Source organism: Dermacentor albipictus, chromosome 2 (assembly GCF_038994185.2).
Source record: "Dermacentor albipictus isolate Rhodes 1998 colony chromosome 2, USDA_Dalb.pri_finalv2, whole genome shotgun sequence".
In the NCBI taxonomy this organism is placed as follows: domain Eukaryota; kingdom Metazoa; phylum Arthropoda; class Arachnida; order Ixodida; family Ixodidae; genus Dermacentor; species Dermacentor albipictus.
The window spans coordinates 190415258-190441116 of NC_091822.1; the positions used below are offsets into that span (position 1 = coordinate 190415258).

General features: G+C 49.3%; 1 protein-coding gene across 2 annotated transcripts in view; it reads left to right on the plus strand.

Annotated features, from left to right (window-relative positions):
- The window catches only part of Hmgcr (HMG coenzyme A reductase), a 76643-nt gene that overhangs the window by 7901 nt on the left and 42883 nt on the right, over nucleotides 1–25859 (plus strand). Inside the window, exon 1 of one of the 2 annotated variants that reach the window (XM_065453441.1) lies at nucleotides 7742–7779. The exons of the other annotated variant lie outside the window; for it this stretch is intronic. Within the exon in view, the coding sequence (XP_065309513.1) occupies nucleotides 7757–7779 (23 nt within the window). The 5' untranslated portion in view covers nucleotides 7742–7756. Of the gene's footprint in view, nucleotides 1–7741; nucleotides 7780–25859 lie in introns of those variants that run through there. 2 annotated transcript variants of the gene reach the window in all.

Sequence of the window (25859 nt, forward strand, 5' to 3'; positions counted from 1 at the left end):
CATCAGCGTTTTCCTCTCCATCGCATATGGCACGATGCGCATTGCGAGCTTCAAAAAACAGTAGGAAACTGAGAGGTTTGATCACTTACACCGCTTTTTAAACTTCATTCAATGCGAGGCTGCTTGGCGGCACCTTGCAAGGTCCAGATGGCGCTACGACGTGCCTCGATGTCAGCGCCGCCTCCCGCCAAGCGTGGTATCGAGATACCCTACTCATTTATCACCCCAGACTCGCTGACACAGGCATGCGAGCAAGACATAAAAAAATTACAGGGAATCACGTTTCATAGTTCGTCTGAATGCTCGCGGACAACTTTACGTGACAATGAAGAGAAAGCTACTGAGGCAGAGCGCGCACAAGTAAGTGCTTCTAAAAGAAGTCGCGCATATTCATCCCTGTTCGTTTAAGCTGTGGAAGATAAAACTTAAACATCTTATTTACAATAGCAAAACAACACACCAAACCTTACGGAGCGCTAAATTTGTCCTATTTTCCTGCTTTTCTGTTCCGCGTTTTGGTAAATGTGAAATCGTTGCACATGGAAGATACACTGATTCAGCATCGGTCCCAAGAAACCTAAAAACGCTGTCAGACGCTGCTGCGTTATATGGCGTGAACACATGTGCAGAAACTCCGCCCCCGTAGCTTTCCCTTCATTGCCGAATGCTCGCGCTTCTAATACCGATGAGAGACATGCCAAGTCATGGCTCATGCGGAGCATGCGCACTTGTACATTTTCAAATCTCGGACACTCTTGCCTCGCGATAACCACTGGTAGCTGTAATGGCGATTGCTTATCATGTCCCTCCAATTCTGCTTCCACCGCTCGCTAGACTTCAGTGTGTGTTCTGGTGCTACCGCCCACTGTGGAAAGCTTCGGTGCAATGTTCCTTGGCAAATCAGTTATGCGCAAGCCCGCAAGGTAGACTCATGAAAAGTAAAATGGCCATTCACCCTACTCTAGCACGAAGCTACAAAGGAAAATAATAATGGTTTCTCGGAAAGAAAGTCTAGCAGTTGAACAGAAATTTGTCCCGATCCGGGGTTCGAAACCGAGGCCGACGCCTTTCCAGGGCGCTCGCTCTAGGCTAGCAGATTGCAGGACGAAGCCGAATTAATCGACAACTCAAAGAACAGGGACACTGAATATATAAAATCACTTATGCGGAAGCCCGTAAGGTGGAGGAAAGTTGATGCCCGGCTGTGCAGCACGAAGCTACAAAGGAAACTCATACGTGTTTCTCAGTATATACCCGTGTGTTGCGCAACCGCAGAATGCCACGTGGCGATGTGATTGATAGAAGCGAACCGCATCGAAAGCGCTTGAAAACATTGTTTACGTCATTCAGCGAAAGAGATGGGGATCTGTACTCTGCACGTGCCTCCATAGCACGAAAGAACGATTTTCTTGTGGTTGTGGGTCGTTCAAGTTTTGCCCATGCACTGTTTGCATTTTATAGATGGCTTGCCCCAACGTTACTCTTGCCCTCACTCCATCGTAGTGTAGTTATCACGATTGAGCACCGGCACAGTGAAAAGCTGCGACCTGGACGCCACGCGAAAGCTATCTATAGTACAGCATAGCGATGGAAACACGCATGTAGTGTTTCTTCGGACGTCGCCACGCCGTATTTGAAGCTATGCTTTGACATAACAATTCAATAGAGTCTGCCAGCACGACTCGGCTCGGTATTCGAGTAGCTCACTCTTTCGTGACACTACTTCGACGCTCTTGCGAGCCCTCAATTTTCGCTTACTTTAGTGTGCTCAAAGCGACTAGCCGCTTTTCGAGCTAATGCACAGAGTGATTAATGCACACAGTAATTCACGCCACTAAAATGTCGATACATTTCACTGGATAACTGCTACACCGGCCACGCTTTGAAGTAAGCGAAATGAAGAACTAAGATTTTGGGCCGCGTGAATCAAATCAAATCAAATCATATTTTATTCTCCAGCAAGTATCTGGATGGTCACCAGGGCTAAAAGCTGTAAGAACAGCTTGACGAAGGCCTAGGAAACTAAGGTAGAAATAAAGCCGGATTTTTGTAATACGGGCTGCCTCACCGTGGGCTTCTGGCGCATCATTATTATGCATTGCAGCGCTATCGCAAATCGGTGGCAGGCATCACGCTAACCTAAAGTAATTGAAAAGTGTGAATGGAAATTAACTCATCTCGAGTTATCGTCTCGAGTCAATCGGTCCGGTTAGCCAGACACCGCTGCTCCGTGCGAACAGCACCTCAGGCGTATACCTTCGCCCGATGCTGAAGTAACAGTGGCCTGTCCTGGCCGCGAGAGCAGAGAGGGGACCAAGCATCGGTGGGCGAATCGAGCGAGGCATCACATCGGCCGGAGCAACGATCTAGAGAAGACGTGTATTTTACACGAATCTCGATTTACTAAACAATTTTCTCGCCCTAACATAGTGACGAGGACATGTTAACCAAGGCTCTACGGACAGGCAAACGCCATTAGGACTGTCAACGTACGAACCCCGCAAGCGCAGTCGCCGGTGATTTGAGGACTGCCGAATAAACAAGGCCCACGACGCGAACGGAAATCGTAAGCGTCGGCTCACGTGTTTAAAAACGAATGCATTTTGTCACTGAACGCACAAATACCATGCTCTGCCCCGACCGATTTCAAGCCGCTAACCGCACTGCACGGTCTCGCGAAGGTGCCTACGTCCCCCCCTCCCGTACATCCCACAGTTGCGCTTCTGCTGCGACAGGCGGCGCGGCTTTGATACAGTTTAGACCTCATCAAGAAGTAACTGTGTTAACCAGCTGCAACGCTTTTCTTTTTATTGACCCAAATTTCGCCTCTGTCGTTTCGCCTTGGTTTCACTCTCCAACACATACGAATCGGCTCAGTTTTTCGGTCCCCCCCCGCCAGTTAGCGAGCGTCAACTAAAATTGAAAGGAAATTTGTTATTTTATCAGCCAGCTTCAGGGCCGGTGCACTGATTGATGTGCGACGTCCAGGTGGCCGGCAGCCACGCGCTCCCTAACGTGGTCCGGTCAGTAACCTTACCCTTTTGTTTAACAGTCAGAGAAAAAGAAAACGTTTAGAAGGCACTGAATCAAGTGTTCCGTGCCACTGCAATTATCCCCGGACACATCACCCCCCCCCCCACCCCACCCCCGTTTTTTTTGTTTTGGTTGTAACACGCCACCCCAGAACCTTCATGTCATTTTGAGACTTTGAACGCAAGCCGACGTGGAGTGCTCACGCGAAGCTCGACGAAAACCATGCTACCAGGGGCGCCCAAGGTGTGGCCATCACGTGTTTTTACAGCGGCGTCGGTCAGGTAGGTTCGTCCGATGGCTTTCCTTGTGATGCTGGACCCGCTCGTTCTTCGGTCCCGCCTTGCTTTCTTCGTTTTTGTCCGTATGATTATACGGGAGCTGATAGAGCGATAACTGCTCCTAGCTGGATGCGCATTTTAGCACCCGTAGCAGGATATCTGCGCGCCACCGAAAGCACTGAAGGAAAAAAAAAAGTGATCTTGGTGACTTTTTTTCTAGCCGCTCAGTCGCACGCATGCTTCCTGGAAGAAACACATTCGTGACGTCGTAACCTACTTTGCTCGAGTAAATATTTTCTTACGTTCAGTGTTTACGCCTCAGAGATGTGGCGGCAGGCCACCTCACGTTCGCCCACGGCAAACATTCAGGAGCGAGAGAGAGAGAGAGAGAGACGTCGTGAACGTTGATCTACACACCATCTAAAGCCCTCCAGGTCGAAGTTTAAGGTGACCGCTACGACAGGTCGTGTAGACCGATTTCGATACGTTGAGAGCGCATGCGCGGCGGGCCCGCCGCCTCCGTAATGATTGCCGCTTTCGCGCTGTAAGGCATCTTTGAAAGGAATGCCGAGGAGAATGCCAGCGTGGATTTTTTTCCGGATAATTGTAGGGCGAGGGTGGAGGGGGGGGTGCATCTTCTCAACTGCTCTTCTACCTCCCCCTCGCCCCTTCCACCCTGCCCGCCTTTTCACCACGAGGGCTACGCGGGTTTGTCACAGTACAGGCTGTGGTCCCTTTCTAGGGACCATAGGGACCGTATATAGAGGTGTTACTTATGCTTTTTACCATATAGTTACCTTCTGCCAGCTCAGGACTACGGGCATGCTTTGCAGCAGCAATGGCGTAGTGAAACTCGGTTTCGTATATATCTCTCCTCTCCCTATTCTCCCTATCTTGTTCTTTGTTTTATTCTTCGTATGATTCAACGACTGCGGTAGCTTAGCGGCTTTTGCGGCCTTCTACGGAATACGAAGTAGTGACTTCGTATTCCCAGCACTGGCGGCTGCGTTCCCATATAAATATTAATGTGAACACAACACATTACAGGATCCTCGATACTCATTTCGTTATGGTCAGACTATTTCATGGTTAGTGCAGGATAAACGAAGGGCTCCGCTATAGCGATCTTTAGTTACAGTTGTCTTGCGTAAGTAGACTCCACCTGCAATTTCGTATCTCATCACAGTGGCTAAGGACCTGCCATCCTCGACTGCTTTTTTCCTTTCCTTGGCACCCATTTTGTTGCTCTTGTTCAAGACCGCCGATTATTTGCTCTGCGCATTACGAGTACTTTGCCCGAATCCTCATCTTTTACTGCCCTCTTCTTGCCTTGCCTTTTAACTCAGCTACCATTTTCTGTTCCATTGTTCGTTTAGATAGCCAAAATTAAACCGCAACTTTGCGATGCATCTACATAGCTCGATCGTGCGTATCCGAAACACCGCACATCAATCGGCGCTTTCGCGCCAACTTTTGCGAGAGACATGCGTGTCAGCTTCACGAAGTGCGTAGTAGGTGGTGGCTGTGCGGGTGGGCAAATCAAGGGAGGGGAAGAAAACAAGTGGGGGCAGTTAGTGGTCAAGCGATTACGAAAAACAGCAAACGTTTGCCGTGGTTAAAACTCTGCATTGCCAACCCTCATCGCGTTGTGGCGCATGACTTAATTCAGGTGTTACGATATTGATTACCGAAGCTGACCGTGTTATCGCTGCAGAGCACGCATCGAGCACGAAGGAAAGTCGTCTTTCCTCGCGGTACACTTCGCGAGGGAAGTCACGCGACGTTGTCTTCGACAACTCCAGGCGCGCAACTCCCGATGAAAATAGTTCGTACCATTCGCATAACAGCGTAACCTAACTCGGCACGCTAAGATGCAATGAGATGTAAAACGTCGGGCGCCTGTGCACGCGTATTAGCAACAAGCATAGAAATGCCGCCTCGAAAGTGGCTACGCACATAGCGAGTTCTTACATCAGCATATCTGTCCCGTAATCTACTAAGGCTTTTCCTATCCGCTCCCTATAAGTTATGTCCGTAAAGCCGTCGTGTGGTCGCACTGTTACTATCTCACAATGGGTCTGAATGTAGGCCGAGTACCGTACCATCAGCAGCAGAAGCAGGAAAAGCCGGCCGCTTCCTTCGGCCCGGCTTACGCTGCAGTATAGATACGAATGTCTCTCCATCCTCGCCGTACAGTCTTCATTACGCGCTCTCCGGAGCGGTAATAGCAAACAGCTAGCCGCAAATAGATTAGCCCGGCGAGCGGCTATCTTCCAGAGATTTTGTAATGATGGCCCAGTTTCCTGTGACAAGAAAGTCGCTCGACTGTCTCTGTAGAAGACGCGCCGTGATCTGGATAATTATCTCGGCACAGTTTTTTGCTTCCTTTGTCCCTGCAGCTGCGGCGCCTTGGGCGACGCCTTTCTGGAGCTCTCCCGCGGAAGTTTCTGGGTCCGTCACGGAGACTATCACTTGGTCGCGTATACGCCGCAGAGTCTAGACTTTTTTTCTTTCTCTCTCTCTTTCTTGCATCTGCTTCGATCAGCGCCGTTACAGGCTACGTGAAAGTGCTTACTGCTCGCGTATCAGCAGTGTGCATAATCTCATGCGCGCACGTAATCGCGCGATCCATTATGCCGCAATACAGGGAGAGCCGGGAAGTGGACGTGTAATCTCGCCGAGGCGAACAACGAGGCCTGCTGACTAGTATACATTCATGACACGCGGAGCTCCGCTTTGGCCAAGCGGAGTCGCACACACCGATCGTTTGAACGCCTCTTTCTCTATCTATTTCTCTCTCTCCCTAGGCGCCTGCCCGCGTTCTTTCTCCTCACACTCATCAGAGTCGCACGAGACGCGGCACCACCCATCAATCGATAGTGAAGGCGAGGAGAGGTCCGCGCTGCATTTTGCGGAAACGGGCTACGGCCAATTCTTTGCTGCGGCGCGCTGAGGTACGCGTTCGCCGCTCTTCGAAGTTGACTTCAGGCCGCCGTGGTGGCTCGGTGAATATGTGGCGCTCTGCCGTTGTGCACGAGGCCGCGAGTTCGACTCCCAACCTTCGCGGCCGCGTTTCGACGTGGCGAAATGCGAAAAACGCCCGTGTTGTACGTAGATTTCGGCGCACACCGACGAGTCTCAGGTGTGGAGCGCTACCCACTGCACGGCGTTTCTCGTGACCCCGCGGTTCTTTTGGGACATTGAATCAATCGAATCAAAGTGAGCGTCTGTCATGTAAAAACCGCGGCGCCTCCGTGGCCGCCAAACGCGCAACTAAAGCGCGTTCACTTGAGCACGACCCCTTTCTCCTTGCGGTGCCCTTGCAGTCATGCCTTCATGTTCGCCGGAATGATTCACTCGCGTGGTTTTGCAGCCCCCGAAACGCGAGAACGCCCATGTAATTAGGCCACGCGTAAGTTCGGAAAAATTAGAAAAGTAGACGCAACCTTTCCTCCACTGAGTCTGTCCCTCTTGCAACTTCAAGGTACTTAGAAGCAATTAGTGTTTCAAGACTGCCATGCAATCTTTCATGCGCTAGAAATCACGAGCAGTTGTCGTTTGAAGAATTGCAGAATTGTTATTTTTCTTTCCTGTTCTTGTATTGTTATTGTTGTTATTATTGTTTAGAATGGTGCAACAAGTTTCGCAGCACAAATGCAGCCAAGTAGTTTCGAGCGTCGCATGGCCTTCGAGCCTCCTTAGTGCTTGAATGTGTAAAGAGAAAGGCGCAATAGACAAGGACAAAAGAACACAAACGACAGGACCGGCGCCGGTCCTGTCGTTTGTGTTCTTCTTCTGACCTGGTCTATTGCGCCTTGCTCTTTGCACATTCAAGCATGAACCAACTAGCCCAAGCAAGAGTTTTACTTGAGCATACTCCTTAGTGCATGCCGCTTTGGAGTGACCAATGATGCAGGCATCTGTTCTGAAAAAAAAAAAAACGCGAATGAGATGATTACGGTCGTGCCTCGTGACTACTAAAGTAGTTAATACAGACGAGTGGAAATAAAGGCAACTTCGCAGAACTATGCGGTCAGTCCGTCTGCGCTGTACGGCGTGTAGTAATAGGTGCATATATTTTCATGCATTTACTTCTCATTATAATGCAGTGGCCTGCGAAAGGGTGAGAGGAAAATTGAGATAGCCACTGTGGAGTATTACTTTTTTTTTTTTTGCCTCGTTAACGCGCGCATGGTTTTTGATCGAACGAATAGAAACATCGCTGGGCAACCACATAACTCGACGCCGTTCGAGTGCCGCAAGGACCCCACGCGGTGTCTGCGCGCTTCTGCACCGCAGCTGCTGCCTTATCTACTTTTGTGGGCGGCGCTTGCCACATTAACATCGGGCTGGCGCGCCTTTCCATTTCTGCCGCGTTGTATTGCGCGAATGACTGCGTTGGAGCATATTCCGAATGGGAACCCGAGTATCGGAAGTTTTCCTCCATGGCAATAACACCGCAAGTTGGGTGAGTTTGTATCCGTTCCTATAGCAACTGCCGCTACTTTGTCCGGTTCGCTCATGACGCGTCAATCATTTTGGCACGTGCGGCTCTATTTGTTCCGGAACGGTGTCAACGTGCCGTGCTATGTAAAAGTGCGCTCGTTTTTTGTAACAATTTCCATAAAGTTTTCCTTGTTCTTGCATTTCACCGTTTTTTTCGCAAGGCGCTGCGTCCCCACTATCGCAAATCGGCCACTCGTCGAGACGGATAAGAAATGAATAGAATCAGAAAAAAAATAATTTTTGCAAAATGCGGCTTTCGGTGATCATACCGCGAAAAAACATATTCTGAACATTACTTCCGTAATAACAAGGGCTTGGTTTGTGAAGGATCTGGCAGTGAAAAAGTAACGAGAATCGGGAAGCTTAGTCATTGGGAATATGCATGAAGCATATACACTTTTCGCGAAATATTTACATCGCGAAATTGAGGGTGGGAGGGGGGAGTAAACCGGAGGCATCTGGCATCCCATCTGACCTCGAGGAGAGAGAGGCGATCTTCATATTCTGCAAGTCTTCTCAGTTCCACAGCGCAGTGCACGCACACGCCACGGTGTCCTTGAAATTTCTTTCCTTTCTTATATCACGGCTGATTGCGGACGGTTTTGGTGCGTAACGTACAGCTGTATTTGTCAACGAGACTCGTCTGTATTACTAGGAAACTGAGTAGTGCTAGAAGGACAACATTAGACACAGTAACTCCAACACAAAGTTTCCCGTTTCCCACGATAGTTTGACGGATCAACTATAGCGTGAATTGCGGCCTCGCTCGTCTGTATTAGCCTGCGGGCCGAGCCACCCGGCGGTCATTTCGTTAGATTCGCGGTAGCCCTTAAAAGCCAAGCCAAAGCTTGCATGCGTAGTAGCCCGCATATGCAAAAAAATTCCTCACGTGTCAACCTCCGCTTGCGCAAGCGACCGACGCATTCCTGTCGCTGTGCCTCCCTCCATGCGTTCCGTGAGGTCACGTGTGAAGACCGGGGACGTCAAGGGAGCGCGTAATACGTGCGTCCCTGGATGACGTCGTCGAGGATGCTCGGCAGATTTAGGTAATCCCGTGAGCAGCAACATCGTCATTGCGAGCGGGCATGCAATTTGTCACGACGAGGACACCACCGTCTTATGAATTCAAGCGCTGCCCTACTGTTGTGTCGTATGAAGGACCGGCGGTCGCATTAACCGGTCACCACGGTCGGGACATTAAGCGCATAGTCGAGCGTGTGCGTGCGAGAATCCATATGGATCAGCTTGTCGTTATTGTGCATGCATGGTGCGTCGACCGTTCTTGTTTTTTTTCCCCCACAGCGGCCGTCGGTTCTCGCGTGGCGATTGTGTGCCGCCACAAGCTTGTGTATCGCCGTGTGGCCGCTGCCGCGCACAAGCGGGGTGACGCAGACGCGCGTCGACGCCTGTCGACGCCGCCGCGCGCGCAGTGTTCCCCGATCAGGAAGAGAGAACTCAAGGACGGCGTTGATTTATCGACTGGGTCAATCCCATCGGAGATTTCGAAATTGCCAACAAGCGCCGAAAGAGGCGACTCCCGTTGTGTATCTGCTGCCTTCTGCATGTGCCCATGCGGCATTAGTCGCTATAGCGGAGAACGCTGTCGCGGTGTGCGTGTGTCGAGTGCAGTCGTGCTAGGCGCCTTAGAGCATAGGTGCATGTAGCGAATGTTCAGTTTTAGTTCAGAGTAATAGCGGTCTCGCAATGCGCATGCTCAGAAATCGCGCGCTACTTCTCAGATTTAACGTTACAGTCTTTGCGTAGTTTGCGTATAGCTTACGTAAAACATGGCCGCCCGCTTCGAAGTGAATTTGGGGTTGCTCTTGTAGAATTCACTTTATTATTAAACGGCTTTCGCTTAGTCTCAGGACTCTATGACGACGGAGTTTTCCAGATCGCTTCTCGTTTCGAACGCGTTGAAGCCTAACGAGAGAAAATGATGATCTATTGGCATCCCCTTTTAAACAGGACGGTGACCAATGGTCACGTAGCCTACTCGAGTTATTCAGGTATACTCTACATGGTTTTCATTCTAGTATTTTTGTATACATCTCTCTTATCGTCTGTCTTTTCCTCAAACTACTTTGTACCGCTACCTATGCTTCTAACGGATCCGGTCGTATCAGTTTCTTCCCTGCTTTCTTTTTTTAACCAATATTCTAAACCTCTCTTGTTTATGTCGATTGCTGACCAGTTGATGCTTCCGTCCACTTTAAATCCAAGCGCTTCTGGAAGGTGTACGTTACCTACGGGTCTCATTGGGTGAATCCCTTCGCATTCCATTAGGATGTGGACTGAGTGGTTTCCGGGTTTTTTTGCTGCAGCATACGCATGCCTCGTCTAGTTGCGAATATTTGCTCCGATATGTTTTTGTCCTTAAGCAAACAGCTCGAACCTCAAATACCAAGGCAGTTCCCCTCGTGTTATCGTACAGATTTTCCCTTATAATTTCTTTCTTCTCATTCTTGAAAATTTCCGGGGTGTTTTTTGTTTCTAGTTGCATCCAATCCACTGTGTCTCTTTCTCTCACTTTCTTTCTGATGACTCCTGGTTTGTTTACACTTTCAATTACCCTGTACTTGGTCGCCAACTTTCTTAACCTCTTCCTCCATTCTGTGTCCATGTCTTTCAGGTACAGATACTTGTGCACTTTAGCCGTCCATTTATTTTGATCCGTGTTCCTGAGCCTTTCTTCAGAACTAGTTGTGCCCTGCGCTTCTCTGACTTCAAAATAAGGCCCAACCCATGTCGCCCTGCACAGCCTCATTTGTGATGTTGCCGTGGGTTCCCAAAGCCAGCCGGCCTACCGATCTTTGCATATACTTCCAACCCGGACAAGATATCTAATTTTAAGCACAGAATGGCATTTGCGAACGTTAGCGCTCGCACCATTACTCCTTTCCATATTCCACGTACCACCTCATATTTGTTGTTGAGATCGAGAGTTCTTTATTGTGCATAATGATAAGGTTACAATAAGGTCCCGAAGTGCTCTGTTTCATTGTTGTATTCCGCTTCTTTTTTTATTTTCAGATTATCTTGATGGGTGCTTGGAGTAGGCCTTTCTTTCGTTCACGTATATGCCGACGTACTTATATTGCTTTACTATAGGTATGACTTGCTGTTGAATTGACAGCACTAATTATTCATCTCTTCATTAAAGATCGTAATTGCCTATTTCTCTGTGCGAAACTTAAGACCTAGATTTGTCTTCGCGTTACCAGACATATTCGCAAGTGTCTGTAAATTTCTTGCACACTCTGCTAGTACCACTATGTCATCCTCGTACATCAGTCCGGGGGCCTTCTGTCGCGCTATTTGTCTCATACGCATGTGCGATAAATGAAAGCCTGATTCACTGTTTTGCAGTCGTCTTTCTATGCCCTTAACATAAAGCGTGAACAACAACGGAGACAGAGGGCATCATTGCCTCAATCCTTTGTGAATTTCCACCACTTCATTACATTTTCGGCCTTCCCATATAATGTATGCTCGGTTGCCTCTATATATCTCCCTCAGCAGATCAACAATATCGTCGTCTATGCCTTCGTTCTTGAGAATATCCCATAACGATTCCCTGTCTACGTTGTCGTAGGCTTCCTTAACATCTAGAAATGATATCCATAAAGTTGTATTCTGAGCTCCTGAAAAAGCAGTGTTTTTCAGATCAGTTGCAGCTAACCAACACTCTTTGTCATTGAGATACTCGCCCGAAACGAGAACGCCAACCCTTCTTTGGTGCTTGAAAAAGCTTCTTCTATACCTTGCTGTTCGAGGAATTGCGAAGAAAGCCAGCCTGGCCACCACGGCTCTCAAGCAGATCACATTGGAACTTTTGCCTTGTTCGTAAGCTAACTGAATTCATGTTTACGCGGACGGTTTGGCCTCGGAGAGTTCGACGGGCGCCATTGTTATTCCATCTCAGTCGGTCGCCATCAAGTTTAACACACGTAACAACATCTGCAGGTTCCAACTGGCCGCTCTTCGCGCTGCTGTCGAATACCTTGAAAAAGAACCGCTTAGCAAATGGGCAATACTTTGTGATTCGAAAGCAGCCCTCCAAAGCTTGCGAGGTTTACGACGTGGTAATCAGGACCAGCTGGTGTCCCAAATCAACCAAATTTGTCATTGCGCTTCTGAGCGAGGACATGATTTAATCTTTCAGTGGCTGCCGGGACGTTGTGGCATCGTTGGTAATAGCCTCGCCGATGACGCTGCCCGACGTGCCCAGACTGGAGCGCCGACACTCTATATGCCTTTATCCAGAGTAGACGCTGCAAGAGAGCTTTGCAACCTCGCGCGTATCGTCACATTGAGCTACTGGCATACATCGCAGAACTCTAACCGTCGATTATACAGCCTCGACCCATTACTGAAACTGAAATTACCAGCGAACCTTTCACGACGTGACGCAACACTGCTGTGTCGACTGTGAGTAGGAGTAGCATTCGCTAACTCCAACAACTGTCGTATCGTAATGGTGGACTCACCGATGTGCGCTAAGTGCAAGTGTGAAGAGACCATCAGTCACCTTCTGTGCCACTGTTCTCGCTTCGATAATCGACGTCAGACTCTCCAGTGTGTACTTGAAAAGACCGGACTATAGGCCATTTACAGAAGCAAAGGTCTTGGGAGCCTGGCCTCACAGTTTATCAGCCCAGAAAGCCATTTGAATGTTTCTTCGGTACCTGAAGGTAACAGTCTTGGCTGTAGACATGCTGCACCTAACTTAGTGTATGTGAAAGTGCGATATAGACTCAGGTCTTCTCTCTTTCTTTCACTCCCCCAACCCCCTCCCCACGTGTAGGGTAGCAAACGGGACTCAGTCTGGTTAACCTCCCTGCCTTTCCTTCCCCCTTTGCTCTCTCTCTATTTAATATGTACGTATAGGTCAGAATATTTTCTTGCATGGCCAAATTGCTCCCCTACCTAACGAACGAACAGCCGCACCTCTTGACTGGCCCCGTCGCCCACGTATCTTGACAAACAAGAACCACGTGATAGAAGTTAGCGTTGAGCGATGCCTTTACACGGCGCCTGAATGCAGACGCTTAAAAGTTTGGCGTAGTTCGACGTTCAGAAAACTTGTCCGGCGCGCAAGTATAGCAACAATACCCATCGTCGCCCGAAAACGAATGGCCCTACAAATACAAGCCGTGGTGGCATTTGCGACGTGTTTCCCAACGCGAGCGAGCCGTTTTCGGCACTTGCTAAGGACACCGCCGTCGTGTCTGAAGGCATATCCATAGGCGATGTGGTGGCGTCACCCGCGGGTAAAACAATCGAACTTCCTGCAAGCGTGGTTCCACGCACGCGCACACGCGCACACACCCGCGTCCTCCCGACGCGCGGTTGGCCCTGTTTAACTTTAGCGCCAGTTTGTCTACACGGCAAACGGGCATCGCGGGTAAACACGCTGCTCCGTGTCACTTCTCGCGGGAGAAGCGGCTTCTTTTTTCCTCGTCGCTCAAGAGGAAAATCGACGGCCGAGCACTTCGTTGCGTCACGCGCACCACGCTGCCGCCGGGAGGGCAGCACGGGAGCGAACCGCGGTTCGCCCTGCCGCAGCTGTCCTGCGTCGCGAAGGTTCTCGGGGTCCGGCGCGGCCTTGGATTAACATCGACACTGGAGAGTTTCTGGCTGCAGTGTTGTTCCTTATGCCATACAGTTACCTAGACGATAGAGAAAGGGGGAGAGAAAAAAAGAAACAAAAATATGAAAGGCGGCGCTGCAGCCTTGTTGCATGCGTGGTTGTGCCGGGAAGTGAAGGCTTCGAATCGTCATCTTTCTCACGCAGCCAGAACAGAACAACCCGAAACAGAAAGTAGCTAAAAAAAAAAAGAAACATGGCTACAACGGAGCTAGGGTACGAAGAGCAAGTGCCAACTGTTTCTTCACCGGCATGGGGGCGCTAAATGTTAGCGCGATTATGCATTCAAGAAAGAGCGAAGTGCTCGAAAGAGGGTTATATGTACACTGTCATGCATGCCATGAAAACCTTCCTCCCTTTTGCGAAGGTTTATAGACTGGTCTTTGACACAATCGCTCCCAATCTTTCATACATATGAAACATGCTTCCTATATCAGTCGTCTGTTTGGGTTTCTACTTCTTCCAATGACCTTTATCTCGCCGTTGCAAGGATCAAGTGCATTTACGTGTTTCATTACTCGGCTATGTATTAGTCTTCCTCTTTATGTACTTGCATGTACGTGATAATGGACCTATTACCGTACAATTAACGACAACACAGTTTTCAAAGTAAATTTCATCATTCGAAATCGATTTATTTTATTGCTTTAGTTGAACGTTGTTCTAGTGTAAAAAGATACGATCAGCGAGTCGCTACATTAAAATGCCAGGAGCTTCGACTTAGTCTGTTGGAATCTTGCTGAACGCGGTGCCGGCACGACAAATTGTACGTCGTATCATGTGAAATTTCATTTCATTTCATTTATTAATACTGTCAGCCTAGTGCCGGACCATTACAGGAATGGAATATGCATATAATACACAAAATCAATAACTAGCAGCTGTCAAAAGAAAAGGGGGGAGCATGAAACACCTCAATTATATACTAGGACTAATTGTGGAAATTATACGAGGTAGTATTAAAAGCATAATTATAAAAATTATAATGATTAAATTGTTGTTGTTGTTGCAATTATAGTGTACATTAATTTATTATTGTAAATTGAGATATCTAGAAGATTATTGTTAATAATTAAATATGAATAACGAAGAAATTATATATCGTTCCACATGTGTATACCTTAGGAAAGGAAATCGGAGCTTAATATCCTTGCCCCCAAAATGCCGACGCGGCTACGGCGAGGGTCTTCTTGCGAAGGTTGGTCGCAAATAGTGTTTGTTTGTACGGTGACGACCCTGATGAGGTGTTGACACAATGTGCAGCCAACACACAATACGACAGACACGCACGTGTCCGAGACGTAGCTACGCAGGCGCATCATTCGAGCGACAGCACGACGAACGATTCAACGAAGAGCACCAGAACACTGATTGCATCCCCTCTTCACTGTAAGCGGGGCATTTCCCTCTTGTGGTTACTCGGCCTATTGTCCTGCGCGGTTTCATGCGCCGCGCCACCTCTCCGAGTGGATGACACGGTCCCTATAGCCTTTCCTGCACTGCGCAGAAGTATTGAGGCGGAGGCTACTCGGACGAACTGTGTTCCGGCTTGAGGCATGGTATTCATTTATTTATTCATTTCCTCAAAGGTCTCTGTTGAGACATTACATGAGGGAGTGGGGAGTTAGTGACAAAGAGATACTACAAATTACAAAGGGATATTTCCGATGAGTCGCTTGAATGCAAGTGGGTCGATGATAGTGGCAACTTCGGCGGGCAGGCCATTCCAGTCTCGTGTTGTGCGCAGAAAAAATGATTGCTGAAAAGTAACGGTATGAGCTTGTGGGGGATATACTGTATTAGAGTGACTGGTGCGGGCAATGCGATGTGCTCTTTTATGTACGGGTTCTCAAAAGGCAAGGAATGAAATAATTTATGAAAAAGATTCAGACGGGCTATTCTACGGCGTGAGGCTAGAGAGGGTAGGTTTATTTGGGCTTTTAGTGCCGAGATGCTTGTATTGTATGAATAAGTTGACAGGATAAATCGCGTCGCGCGGTTCTGAACCGACTCGAGGGCTTTTATAAGGTTATTGTGGTGGGGGTCAAAAATAGCTTCGGCATACTCAAGCTTAGGCCGCACAAAGGTTAGAAAAGCAAGTTGTTTAATAGAGGGAGGAGCGAGGAAGAGGTTACGGCGTAGATAACCTAGAGTACGATTAGCAGAGTTTATTATGTGGTTAACATGACAGGTCCAAGCCGGTATTCGAGAGAATACCGGCTTATTTCACGAAATGGTTGGAAAAGGTCGAATGCAGGGTCTACTCCACGCCCAGTGTTTCGTTCCTCGCTTGGCCGATTGCCGTCTGGAGCTCAGCAAGCGCCCGCGAATGCGCTGTACTCCGGAGCGCAGAGTGCGAGCGGTATGCATGCTAGTGCCGAGTCACAGGGTCTACCACCCTAGACTCCTTATCGCGTACTCGAAACATGTTAGGCGAACGTTTGGCATTCCATGCCGATCGGAAAGCGGTCTCCGCGGCTGGGAATCGAGCCCGCAATTTCGTGATCGTCAGCAGAAGCCACCGAGGAGCGTCTTAATATAACCGGTGCGCGGTTAGTCTAAATGGCTATGTAGTCGTGAGCTGTCGACGGTGCCGCCGATGTAGTCACGTGGATAACCGGCTAAAGTGTTATTGCATATAAAATGAACTGGCGCGGTATTTAATCAGATATTCTAGCCCGCGGTTCTATTCGCACGACAGCTCCCGCGCATACGTAAAATGCGCCTTTGGAGGAAGTTCGCTATCAAGAGTTTCGTCGACTTTGATTCACCCCAGGACGGCAATTCGCAGCAGCAAAGCGTATACGCGACCTTACGAAATATGTCACAGGAGGTATTTTCTACTAACCTCACGTAACTAATATGTGTCCTGGTTAGCCGCCGCTCTAATCACAGTGGATCGTTTCTGCGAAAGCGATGTGCGAAGAGCGTTACCTCATCTTGGTTAGTATATATGCGCGGACGCTGGCAGGCTAGGCCGACAGCGCCGTCTCAACACGGAAGCCACGTCTTTGAAATCTTGGACCTCCGTAAAAAAACCCGTTCTAGTCCGTGAAAACTTAAAAGCGACTTCTTGCTGGGAGCCTATGGTAGGAAACATTTCAGCACGACGCTGCTTGACCTTGTCGCCGAAGCTTGCCACAGTTTTGACCTTATTGGGAACGCCGAGCCCAGTTGTGTAAGCTCGGACAAGAAATGTTTGATTTCCTGGCGGGGATCCTCATCTAAAACACTCGCAATTATAATGCTCACACCGACGAACTTTGTTGGCACCGCCGCTCTGAGTCCATCTGCTTTTTGTTCACTGCTCGTGACGACGAATGGAGGTCACTTTTACGGGCAGCTCGAAAGTTTGCAAATCGAAGGTTATTCTGTGTGGTTGATTCGCGCCGCTTATCCTGAGGGCATAGTTTTAAAAGGATTCTCTGTCCTCTCCGAGTTCCATGGTTCAGGTCGTTCAAGTTAACAGGAAATGCAGCTCGAGGAATGAGGTGTTCGTAGCCGGCAAGAGGTGACTTTCTCGCCGTCTCCGACTACCGCTTACTCCAGTGCCGCACACTGATGTATACATCTGGTTACGTTGGTGTCACTATTCTTGAGACTGCGTCTTGTTCCGAGCTGTCATCGTCGATAAGCGATGGTTGGTTCTTGCGGCAGCCCTTCGCTTAATCAATGGGCGACAAGCGCGATTTCTTTCCATATATCCTTGCGCAACGTGTGTATTGTGCGCACAACTAAAGACGACGTCGCATTTCCGCAGTCGCTCCTGCTGAGTATATAGTGTGTGCGCAAGACTGATGATCGCGTACTTATTGCGGCATGCTGACTAACAACGAGGAATCTGGCCGCCCTCTTGCCTACGTTCGCGGCCATGCACGCGTAGCATGGCCGTGGAAAGCAAATGGTAGCTGCCAGTGGGCGTGGAGGCCGAGCGCGTCACCGTGCACAGGAGACGACGCTTACGGCGCGTTCGCCGGAAGGTCTTTTTCGCTCGCGCCTCTGTGTGAACCACTGCGGGGTGCCCGTGCTGGGTCCTTGTGTCCCTTTCGGGGATCCTCCGTCCTTTTCCTCGTTCCTGCTCGCGATTGACACCGAGGGCCTGCGCGCCGGTTTGTGTGTGCGCCTATGCGCGCGCGCGCGGCGGAGGGTGACGCCGCCGGCGAAGCACCCTGCAGTGTGCCCTGTGCGCGTCTGCGGCGATGGTCGTGCGACTACCGCTGGCGATGGTCGCCCGACTGGTGGGCTTCCTGCGCGAACTCCGACGCAGGCAAGTTTTGTTTCTTCGCCCGTGTGTTTGGGCCTCGTGCAGTGCGGCCGCCTCCACTCCGGCCCTTCTCCGTGGTGGTGGTGATGATGATGATGGTGGTGTTGGTGTTGAATGGTGGTGTATTAGGGCTAGATGCTCTACAGTGAGCTATGAAGGACGCCGTAGTTGCGGGAATACGAATGAAGTTCAACCACGCGAAGTTCTTTAAGCTATAGTATGAACATGAAAACGCGTGCTCTGGCTCTTCTTTTCTTTCGTCCCTCCTTCGGAATACGGTCGGGGATCTAACTCGCTACTCCGCTGTTAATAAGAGAACGTCACAATCACCGAGACACTTCGGCGATACCAGTCTCGGATCACATAGGTGTCACCGCAATGTTGTATACCTGCGCGCAAAATCTGAGGGGCTCTTTCGCACTTGGAAGAAGTCACCCACGGTACGTGGAAGCGTCGCGCCTTCCTCTGTATAGGTAGCACGAATGGATCGGTATTTCTTTACGTATGCTGGGAATATGCAGAATGCTATTGCGGTCAGGAAATCCAGAATGTTCCAGCGTTCGCATTCAGTGTTCGGAGATCCTCTTCCCTGAGAAAGACCTTGTGCAGAGTAGGCCTGCGAAACTGAAGCGTCTCTCAGGTCTAAACAGAACACGTAGGGAAGCGCGAGATGACGGAATTCCTGCAAAATGCTAATGTGTTGCTGAGAAATAGTTTACACAAGTCTGGATGACTGTGCCCGATCACAAGTGCTTATATATTTGCAAGGCCCCTTATACATTATAATGCACCTTGGCTTCAATCCTTTTCAAAAATAACTCGGAAGCAATTACGAAAATATCCATCCCATATGTAAGATCGGATGCACGCTAGAATTGTATGGCAGTAGTTTAATGATATTCTTACGGTGAGCTTTCTTGAAAATTAACAGTAATTTGCCCTAGAACGTGGTGTTGTCACATAAGATGAAAAACACCCCTAAGTACCTATCGAATACCGTGAGTTGTCATGAAAATGCAGGATATATAGCGTTAACATGCGAACATACCACGCGATGCTAAGCATTCATCTCGGTGTTAATTAGGCAAAAAGACGCTATTTTTAACAGTAACATAACGCGGTTTCTTCTTCCACTTACACGGAGATGTTGTTTTTATGTTCGTAACATAGTACCAGTCGTTAAGAAGAACCGACTTGAAAAGCGATTGCGTGGCTAAGCTGTCCTTGAGGCAAATAATTGCTTTCCAACTCTGTGGGGTATGAGTAGCTGCACTTGCAGCATTGCGACCTTAGCACAGAACATTTGCGCCGATTTTGGACTGAGGTGGTGTGTGTTAGGACAGGACCTTATAGTAACGGTAACTGCCATAAATATATGAATATAAAGAAGCGCGAACTGAACAGTGACGTAAAAAAAAAAAAACACGTACGCGCTTCTTTAGTCATTCTTATGGAATACCAACGTGCCCACACGTCCGCGCTCGTGTGCCGCACAGAGCCAACACGCTTTGAAGCCATAACACAGCACTTCATTTCCTCTACGCTTTCTTCCTTGGTTTCAGGGTACGTTATACCGTAGCGCTACGCCACAAAATATCGAGCTGCCAAATCCCATCGATTATTCTAGCGTATAGTAGTAGCGGTGGACTATTCCTGTAGTAACTTCAGTAACATGGCTTATTTTTCTTCGAAAGGTGCGAAAGTAAAGCGTACGTCTAGCTGGTGGAGTGGCGACCACTTCAACAGTCATTTTTTATGCTTCATTCTTTAACACGAAGAGGAGCAGCTTGAGCATTTCATATCCCAACCACTTCGCAGTAAACCATCGAACGCACAGACAACTTAGCGAATTGACTCAGTCAATGGGCCTGGCTCCCCGAGTGTAGCAGCACCCAAAGCAGGTCACAAAGTGCTCGTAGTTGGCTCCTAATCGGGAGCAGGCAAGTAGAATGTATACGAAGGGTCCTCAGGATTACGTTATATAGGTACTCTACTGGCAAGCTGTAAATGAACAATAATGGAGGAGCGCCAGATTGGATGTCAGTTATCCATGTGTATACATATGAATTTATTCTGTTTCCTTCCTTTGGGAGCAATCGTTGTCAAAATGAAATACGTAGTACGCGGCTGAAGGAAAGGCCTGTAACACGTTTTTTACAGGCCTTCGTGGGTCTGCGCGTCCGTCACCCAGCGTTAGCGGCCGCCCATGACAATTTCTGGCATGCGATTGCCACATCAGCTCCGCCTGTCGTTAACCTGCCTGCCACGGCTGTCAGGTGTGTCGTTGCCACTGTTCTGTGATTTCGTCCGGGGCGCAGCTGGTTGGACACGGCTGCGTTAGTATCGCGCAGTTTCTAACTAGGACAGGATATTCAGCGTGATGCGACTGCGCTGCATCGGGTGTCCGTGAGTGTTTTCGAGGACTTAACTCCACGCGCTGAACTCATAATTGCGGCCGAGCTCTTTGCATGTGCAACACGTGCGCTTTTCGAGAGCTATAAGCGCACCTGGACGGTTTTGAGGCCATTCATTGCACCGTTTTCTCTTTTTTTCTTCTAAGGACCTGGCGCATTGTCAGGTGTTTGGTTGCCTTGTCGACAGTCCTATTTTCTTTCTAATCAACTGTACTTTTCCAGTTTATGGTACGCCCTTAAAGAAAATATTAGTTAAATAGCATTACTGTAAAAGTGACAACCCAAGTGAATTAAAAGAAACAATAATTTAGTCACGGCAGCAGTTACTACCTCTCACACACAGTAACTCTATAACTTGTTATTAGCTCCTTACTGGTGCAGTCCAGGTAGGTTAGTAAGGGCTACCTAATATTTCCCGTGCTGCGTTGCGAAAAAAAATTGGCTGAGGTTTAACTCTTGTAAAGCTATAGTTAGCACGAGCGAAAGATCCATTTGACGTGGTTTTGCGAAGGCTATGCACACGGTGTTTCATTAAAGTTAGGCCACAGTCTTTCGCACACGTTACAAACGCTGTCGAACGTGAAGTCGCGGCGAAACCTGACCGTCGCAGTCGAGCTTGCCGCCAGCCAAAGGGTGCGGTTCGTCAAACGTTCGTTGTGGGCGCCGTTGCTTGTATCCGCGGCTTCGTCTCCTTCGATTGTTTTTCGTCGTGTTGCTGAACGACGGCGGCGGTTCCAGTAGCTTCGATCTTGGCATGCATCCGCGCTTGTTAAGCTTCTCTATAACGTGCTAATCTGGCCTCTCTTTGCTCCGATGTTTCAGCAGGCAACTTTGCCTTCGACTGGGTCTAGTTGGTATGGCGTCGTTCTGCTTGCTGCGCTGTAGTGTTTATACGAAGGACAAAAAAAAAGATATGTGTGTTTGTCTGTCTGTCTGCCTTTCTTTTTTTTTTTTTTGCTCTTCGTATAAGCAGTATTGAGATTTCGCAGCCTGCCGTCTAGCTATATCTACTGGATGATTGGATTCAGCTTGTCGCTTGCGCTTCTCATGCTTTCTTTTGTCGTGTCGGTGTTTTTTTTTTCCACTCGGATCATAATTAAACGGGTAAGCGACAAAGTGGATTGCGGCCTGCCCATGTTTTGTTCAATTCGTCTGTAGTGCAGCATGCGGTTTAAATGCATTTCGCTAACGTTCTGAATGCCGCTTGCCGCTTCGTTACCGCGTTGCTCTAGCTAGGCAGCACGACTGCACAGGTGCATTGTGTTGTATGTTAAAGCTACTGAAGCTTGCAAGAACTGATATTGTTGGTTTATGCTGCCCGGTAACTCCTCCGTGTTATTGCATCTATATTATGCATGGCTTCGCGCATGTTGTTGATATTTCTTTTAATGTGCGAGGTTTTCACCCTGTCCCGTTTGTAAAAGGTCTAAATCACATTGTGTATATCACAACGATACCAGGAAAGTGGTTGTTTAACAGCTTTATTCTTTTCGCCTGAGGACATCTTAGATATTGTGGCTTCTTAGGAAATGTGTTAACAGGTAGTTCGGGGCGAGAATTGCTAACAGTTGCTGCATATGGTATTTCTGCTCCACTTTCACGGAAAAGTTCGCGTCACGTTTGCGAAGTCATCGCACCTGGATGCTGTTTGAGCAGACTTACGACGCCGAGCGATTTGTTTATTTCACAATGTGGTCCCTTTTTGCATGTGAGCGCAGCGCTTCTCTTTTTAATCATTCCTTTTGTTTTTGTCGCAACTATTCTTTCCTGTATTTTTCCTTGGTTTTGGTTTTGACGCGGCGTATGCTTTCTAACTGAAAAAAAAAAGAATACAGCGCCCGCTCTGTGTCCTCGTCTTGTCCTCGTTCTTTAACGCTATTGTTTTATTCCGCTTTGGCAGAGCCTTGGAAAAACTTGAATCTTTTTTTTTTTTTTCGCAGAAGCTTCTATGAAGTCTGTATTTCGTTGTTTTCAACATCCCAAAAGCTCTTCTAACCTCTTGCAAGCTAGATTCCTGGGTAATTTACGGACTCCCCATTGTAAGAGGCCAGGTTAATTTTTACCACCTCGGCTTCTTTTACGTGCGCCGTGTTCTAACTCGCGGTATATATATATATATATATTTTTTTTTTCGGCGAGACAACGCCATGTACTGTAGCCATTGAGTCACCGCCGCCGGTTAATAGACATATAAGCCATAGATCTCGGCCCTCTAGTAGCTCCTATATAAGAACGCGGCGACCAACAGACTACCATCAGGAGACACAAAAGCCAGTTAGATAACTTCGGAAGAACAAACCATTGTCGTGTCCTGTTCTTCGCCTCTTTTTGGCGCGAACGTTGCGGCTCTTCGCAAATTGATACGATGCTCGACTGGCGCTACTATATGGGTCGTTAAATTAATGCTCTTCCGGCGACTTCCCGAGGAATCCGCAAATCCACCGACTAAGAACTGGTTCGGCGCACACGCTCCCCGTGCCAGGTGGTGGTGGTGGTAAACATTTATTACTTGAGCCTTTTTACAACATTACTTGTGAGGGGGCTCAGAAGCACGTAGGGTGTCCGGGAGCTTGTGGCCCTCGACAACCCTCAGAGCCCAGTCCACCAGCCGTACTTGGTCGGCTGGGTTGGAGTATAGACACCGCGGTCTCCCATTCCTCGACGTCGGTGAGTTGCCACTCAGAGGGTGGCTGGAGCTCAGGGCATAAGAACATTATGTGATGGCCCCGTGCCAGCGCGGCTGTGTATTAGAGAATTCTAGTCTAGGAGACGCAAGCCGCTTGCGTCTTTTAAACTAAAACGCGCTATTCTCCGCATATATAGTGTTGCGTTCGGAGGTGCACTCGCCGCGACTCGCTGTGCCGAGGTGTGCTGTTATTTTACACGTGGCGTATCCTCCGACAGCGTGTGCGAGAGCCGGCACCTACTATGCGCCACCGTGTATAACTGCGAAACGGGGTTGGGCTTCGTGATGACGCCGGAGTGAGGCACTCGGACACATCGCGCACGTTTGCATTGTTCGCGCAAACGCAGTTGCAGGTGCGGTCGCCATGCTGGCGTATCGACTAAATAAAAGTCAATTTCAATAACTCGAGAAAGTACTTTAGTAAAAACCGTTCGTCACTGGCCTCCGCGCTCGCTGTTGTCTTGTTCGATCCATACGGCGATTTGACGACAATCTTTCGTAGAGTTGTTCGCATACGAAGAACTGCTCTGCGAATCCTGTAATCTGGACAAATAGACTCGTGATCCGTTGTCAAGATTGGAGTCCGGCATGAATTAGAAGGTAGCTGGCCCATGCCGTCGTCCAGCTTATCCACGCTGAGGACGTTGATGAAGGGAAGGACTGCTTCTCATCGAGAACGAGGAATAAGGATTTATTTACTGTATTTACATGCAGTTCATCAGTCTAGCATGACTGCGAGAGAAAGTACGTCAGCCTAACACGACTGCTTGAGAGAGTGTCTCAGTCGAACATGACTGCTTAAGAAAGTGTGCCGAGCATCCGCGCAACAGCGGCTTATAAGCGCTCGGTCCCCCCTTGATTCCAAAAGGACGGAAACGTTCGTCTAGTCATTGTAAACGCGCCGCCACTCCCCGGGACGGCTTACACACACACACACATGCACAGGTGCACAGTCCGGAGCCGACGTCACAGGGGCTTCGTAGAACTCGGAGCTTACCTGGGTAGCGCGCCCGGGTAGCCATTGTCCTGAGTCTTGGTCGGCGCGTGGGAAGGGGCCTTCGTCGACGTTCCCGCGGCAACTCCCCCACTCATAGCAGAACAGGGCGGCGTTGGTCGGTTCGGTAACAATAGTTGGCCCGCCGAGCGCATTCAGTCACAATGGCGACGACGCCGTGGCTAGAGGTTTGCGGCGGCGCTCCAGGAAGCGTTGACGCCCGTTTCGCAACTGGCTGGCCACACTTGCACCTCAGCTGGGCCGTTCTTAACACCGTGTACGCGAAGTAACCATCTTCTCATTTTTGTTGTCGCAAAAGCCGTTTTATCATTGCCTAAACACATATGCCAAGATGTAAAATTGTGTGGCGAGTCCGCACACTAGATTTTCATGTTATCTCGCGGTGCTCGAAACGCACTTTCCAGGTGTTTGTTCGACATCTGTGGCGACGCAAGCGTATAGATGGAGTTTGTTTTCCCGAAGCGTGATGGCAAAGAGGTAAAACTACTCCGATGTAGTTCCGCATGCGTGCGAGGTGAACGTTTTGCGCAACCGCTTCCGAGTTAATCTTGGAAAAGATTGATGTTAGAGGATGTTTATAGACAAACCTGCTCTTGAGTTCCTGCTTGGGCCAGAGTTGTGGCTCGCAGTATTTGTAAACAATAGATAAGTAACTAAATAATTAAATGAATAAATAAAAGAATGGTCAATATTAATTGTCAGTGTGACTCAAGAGGACATCTCAGTGCAGCCATGGCAGTGTGTCATGTCAGCGCAGCGAGAGATGTCACTGCAGAGGTTTCCCCAACTGCGTGTGAAGTGTACCGCGTATGGTTTGACCGAGGCTGCAGCGGGCGCTGCTGGCGCGGCGTGCACGTGCGGCTGCTGCACGCGGAGAGCTGTTCGTGCGTGACGCAACGCGATCCCTGTCGTCGCCGAGATTCGGGGACAACGGAAGGCGGTCGCCGCGTCGTCGGCCCACTTTCGCCCCGCGCGGACCTGTTTCCTGCGGGGCGGAAGTGGTTTTTCTCGACCACCGGAACCAACTCGTCGCTCGTGCACTCTTCGCCGGACAGATACCACGGGCCGCCCCTCGACCGGCTCGGCTCTCTTCCGGTCCTGCAAGCGCGCCCAGGTAATACCGAGCCCCCTTTTTTGCATAACCCGGTGGCCCCGTATTCGCGCTTGCCGTGGGGAACGGCGCCTCCTTCCTGCGCGCCGCGTCCGCCCGCTTCGATGCTGGATGCACGCGAACCTGTCATCGGCGCCGTCGACGTCCCGTCTAAACGTGGCTGCTGCCTCCGCGTGCTTGCAGGCTTCGGTCATAATCACGGCCGCTCGCGTGCGGTGCAATCACTGAGCGGCCTCGCCGCGTACTTTGAAATGGGAGGGAGGACTTCGGTCGGACGCTTCTCGGAGCGGCGACCACCTCGATCCGTGCCAGCGTCCATATACTTCCCGATTCTCTCGCGACGCTTCAAATGGGACGGGTCAGAATAGCACGCTCGAAAGCTTGTGTGCGCACTTAACGGTAATATTCGTGGCGGATTACTAGACCGGCATACCATATGGGCAGGTCTCGCCTCGTAAGTTGCATTTAGGCCTGCCGGGGCTGGTGTTACTATACCACGCTACAGACGTCGCCCGTAAAGCGGCTTGGCGGCCACCATGCGGAAAGTGTTACCGACGTACTTCTGATGCGTCCATCTTAACGCTGTACTCGCGACCGTACAATGTATTCCATGTGTTTACCCATTAATGCGGAGGTCCTCGGCGTTTTGCCGCGATAGCAGCCTGGTTATTGCGCGACTTAAAATCGATGCCACGCCGAAGGTACGAAGGGAACGCGCTTTCAGTGAGTGAGGCTTTAAGAGGATAGCTTTAGCTCGGGCCGAACTCGGACACGGCCTATTCAAATATATGTAAAACGCAGAAACGTTTTGCTGAGATAACCCCTGGACTAATTTTAATGAATGTTATTGAATTTGAGAGAGAAAGTTAAATTGCAGTGACTGTTGGAAGCGAGATTTCGAT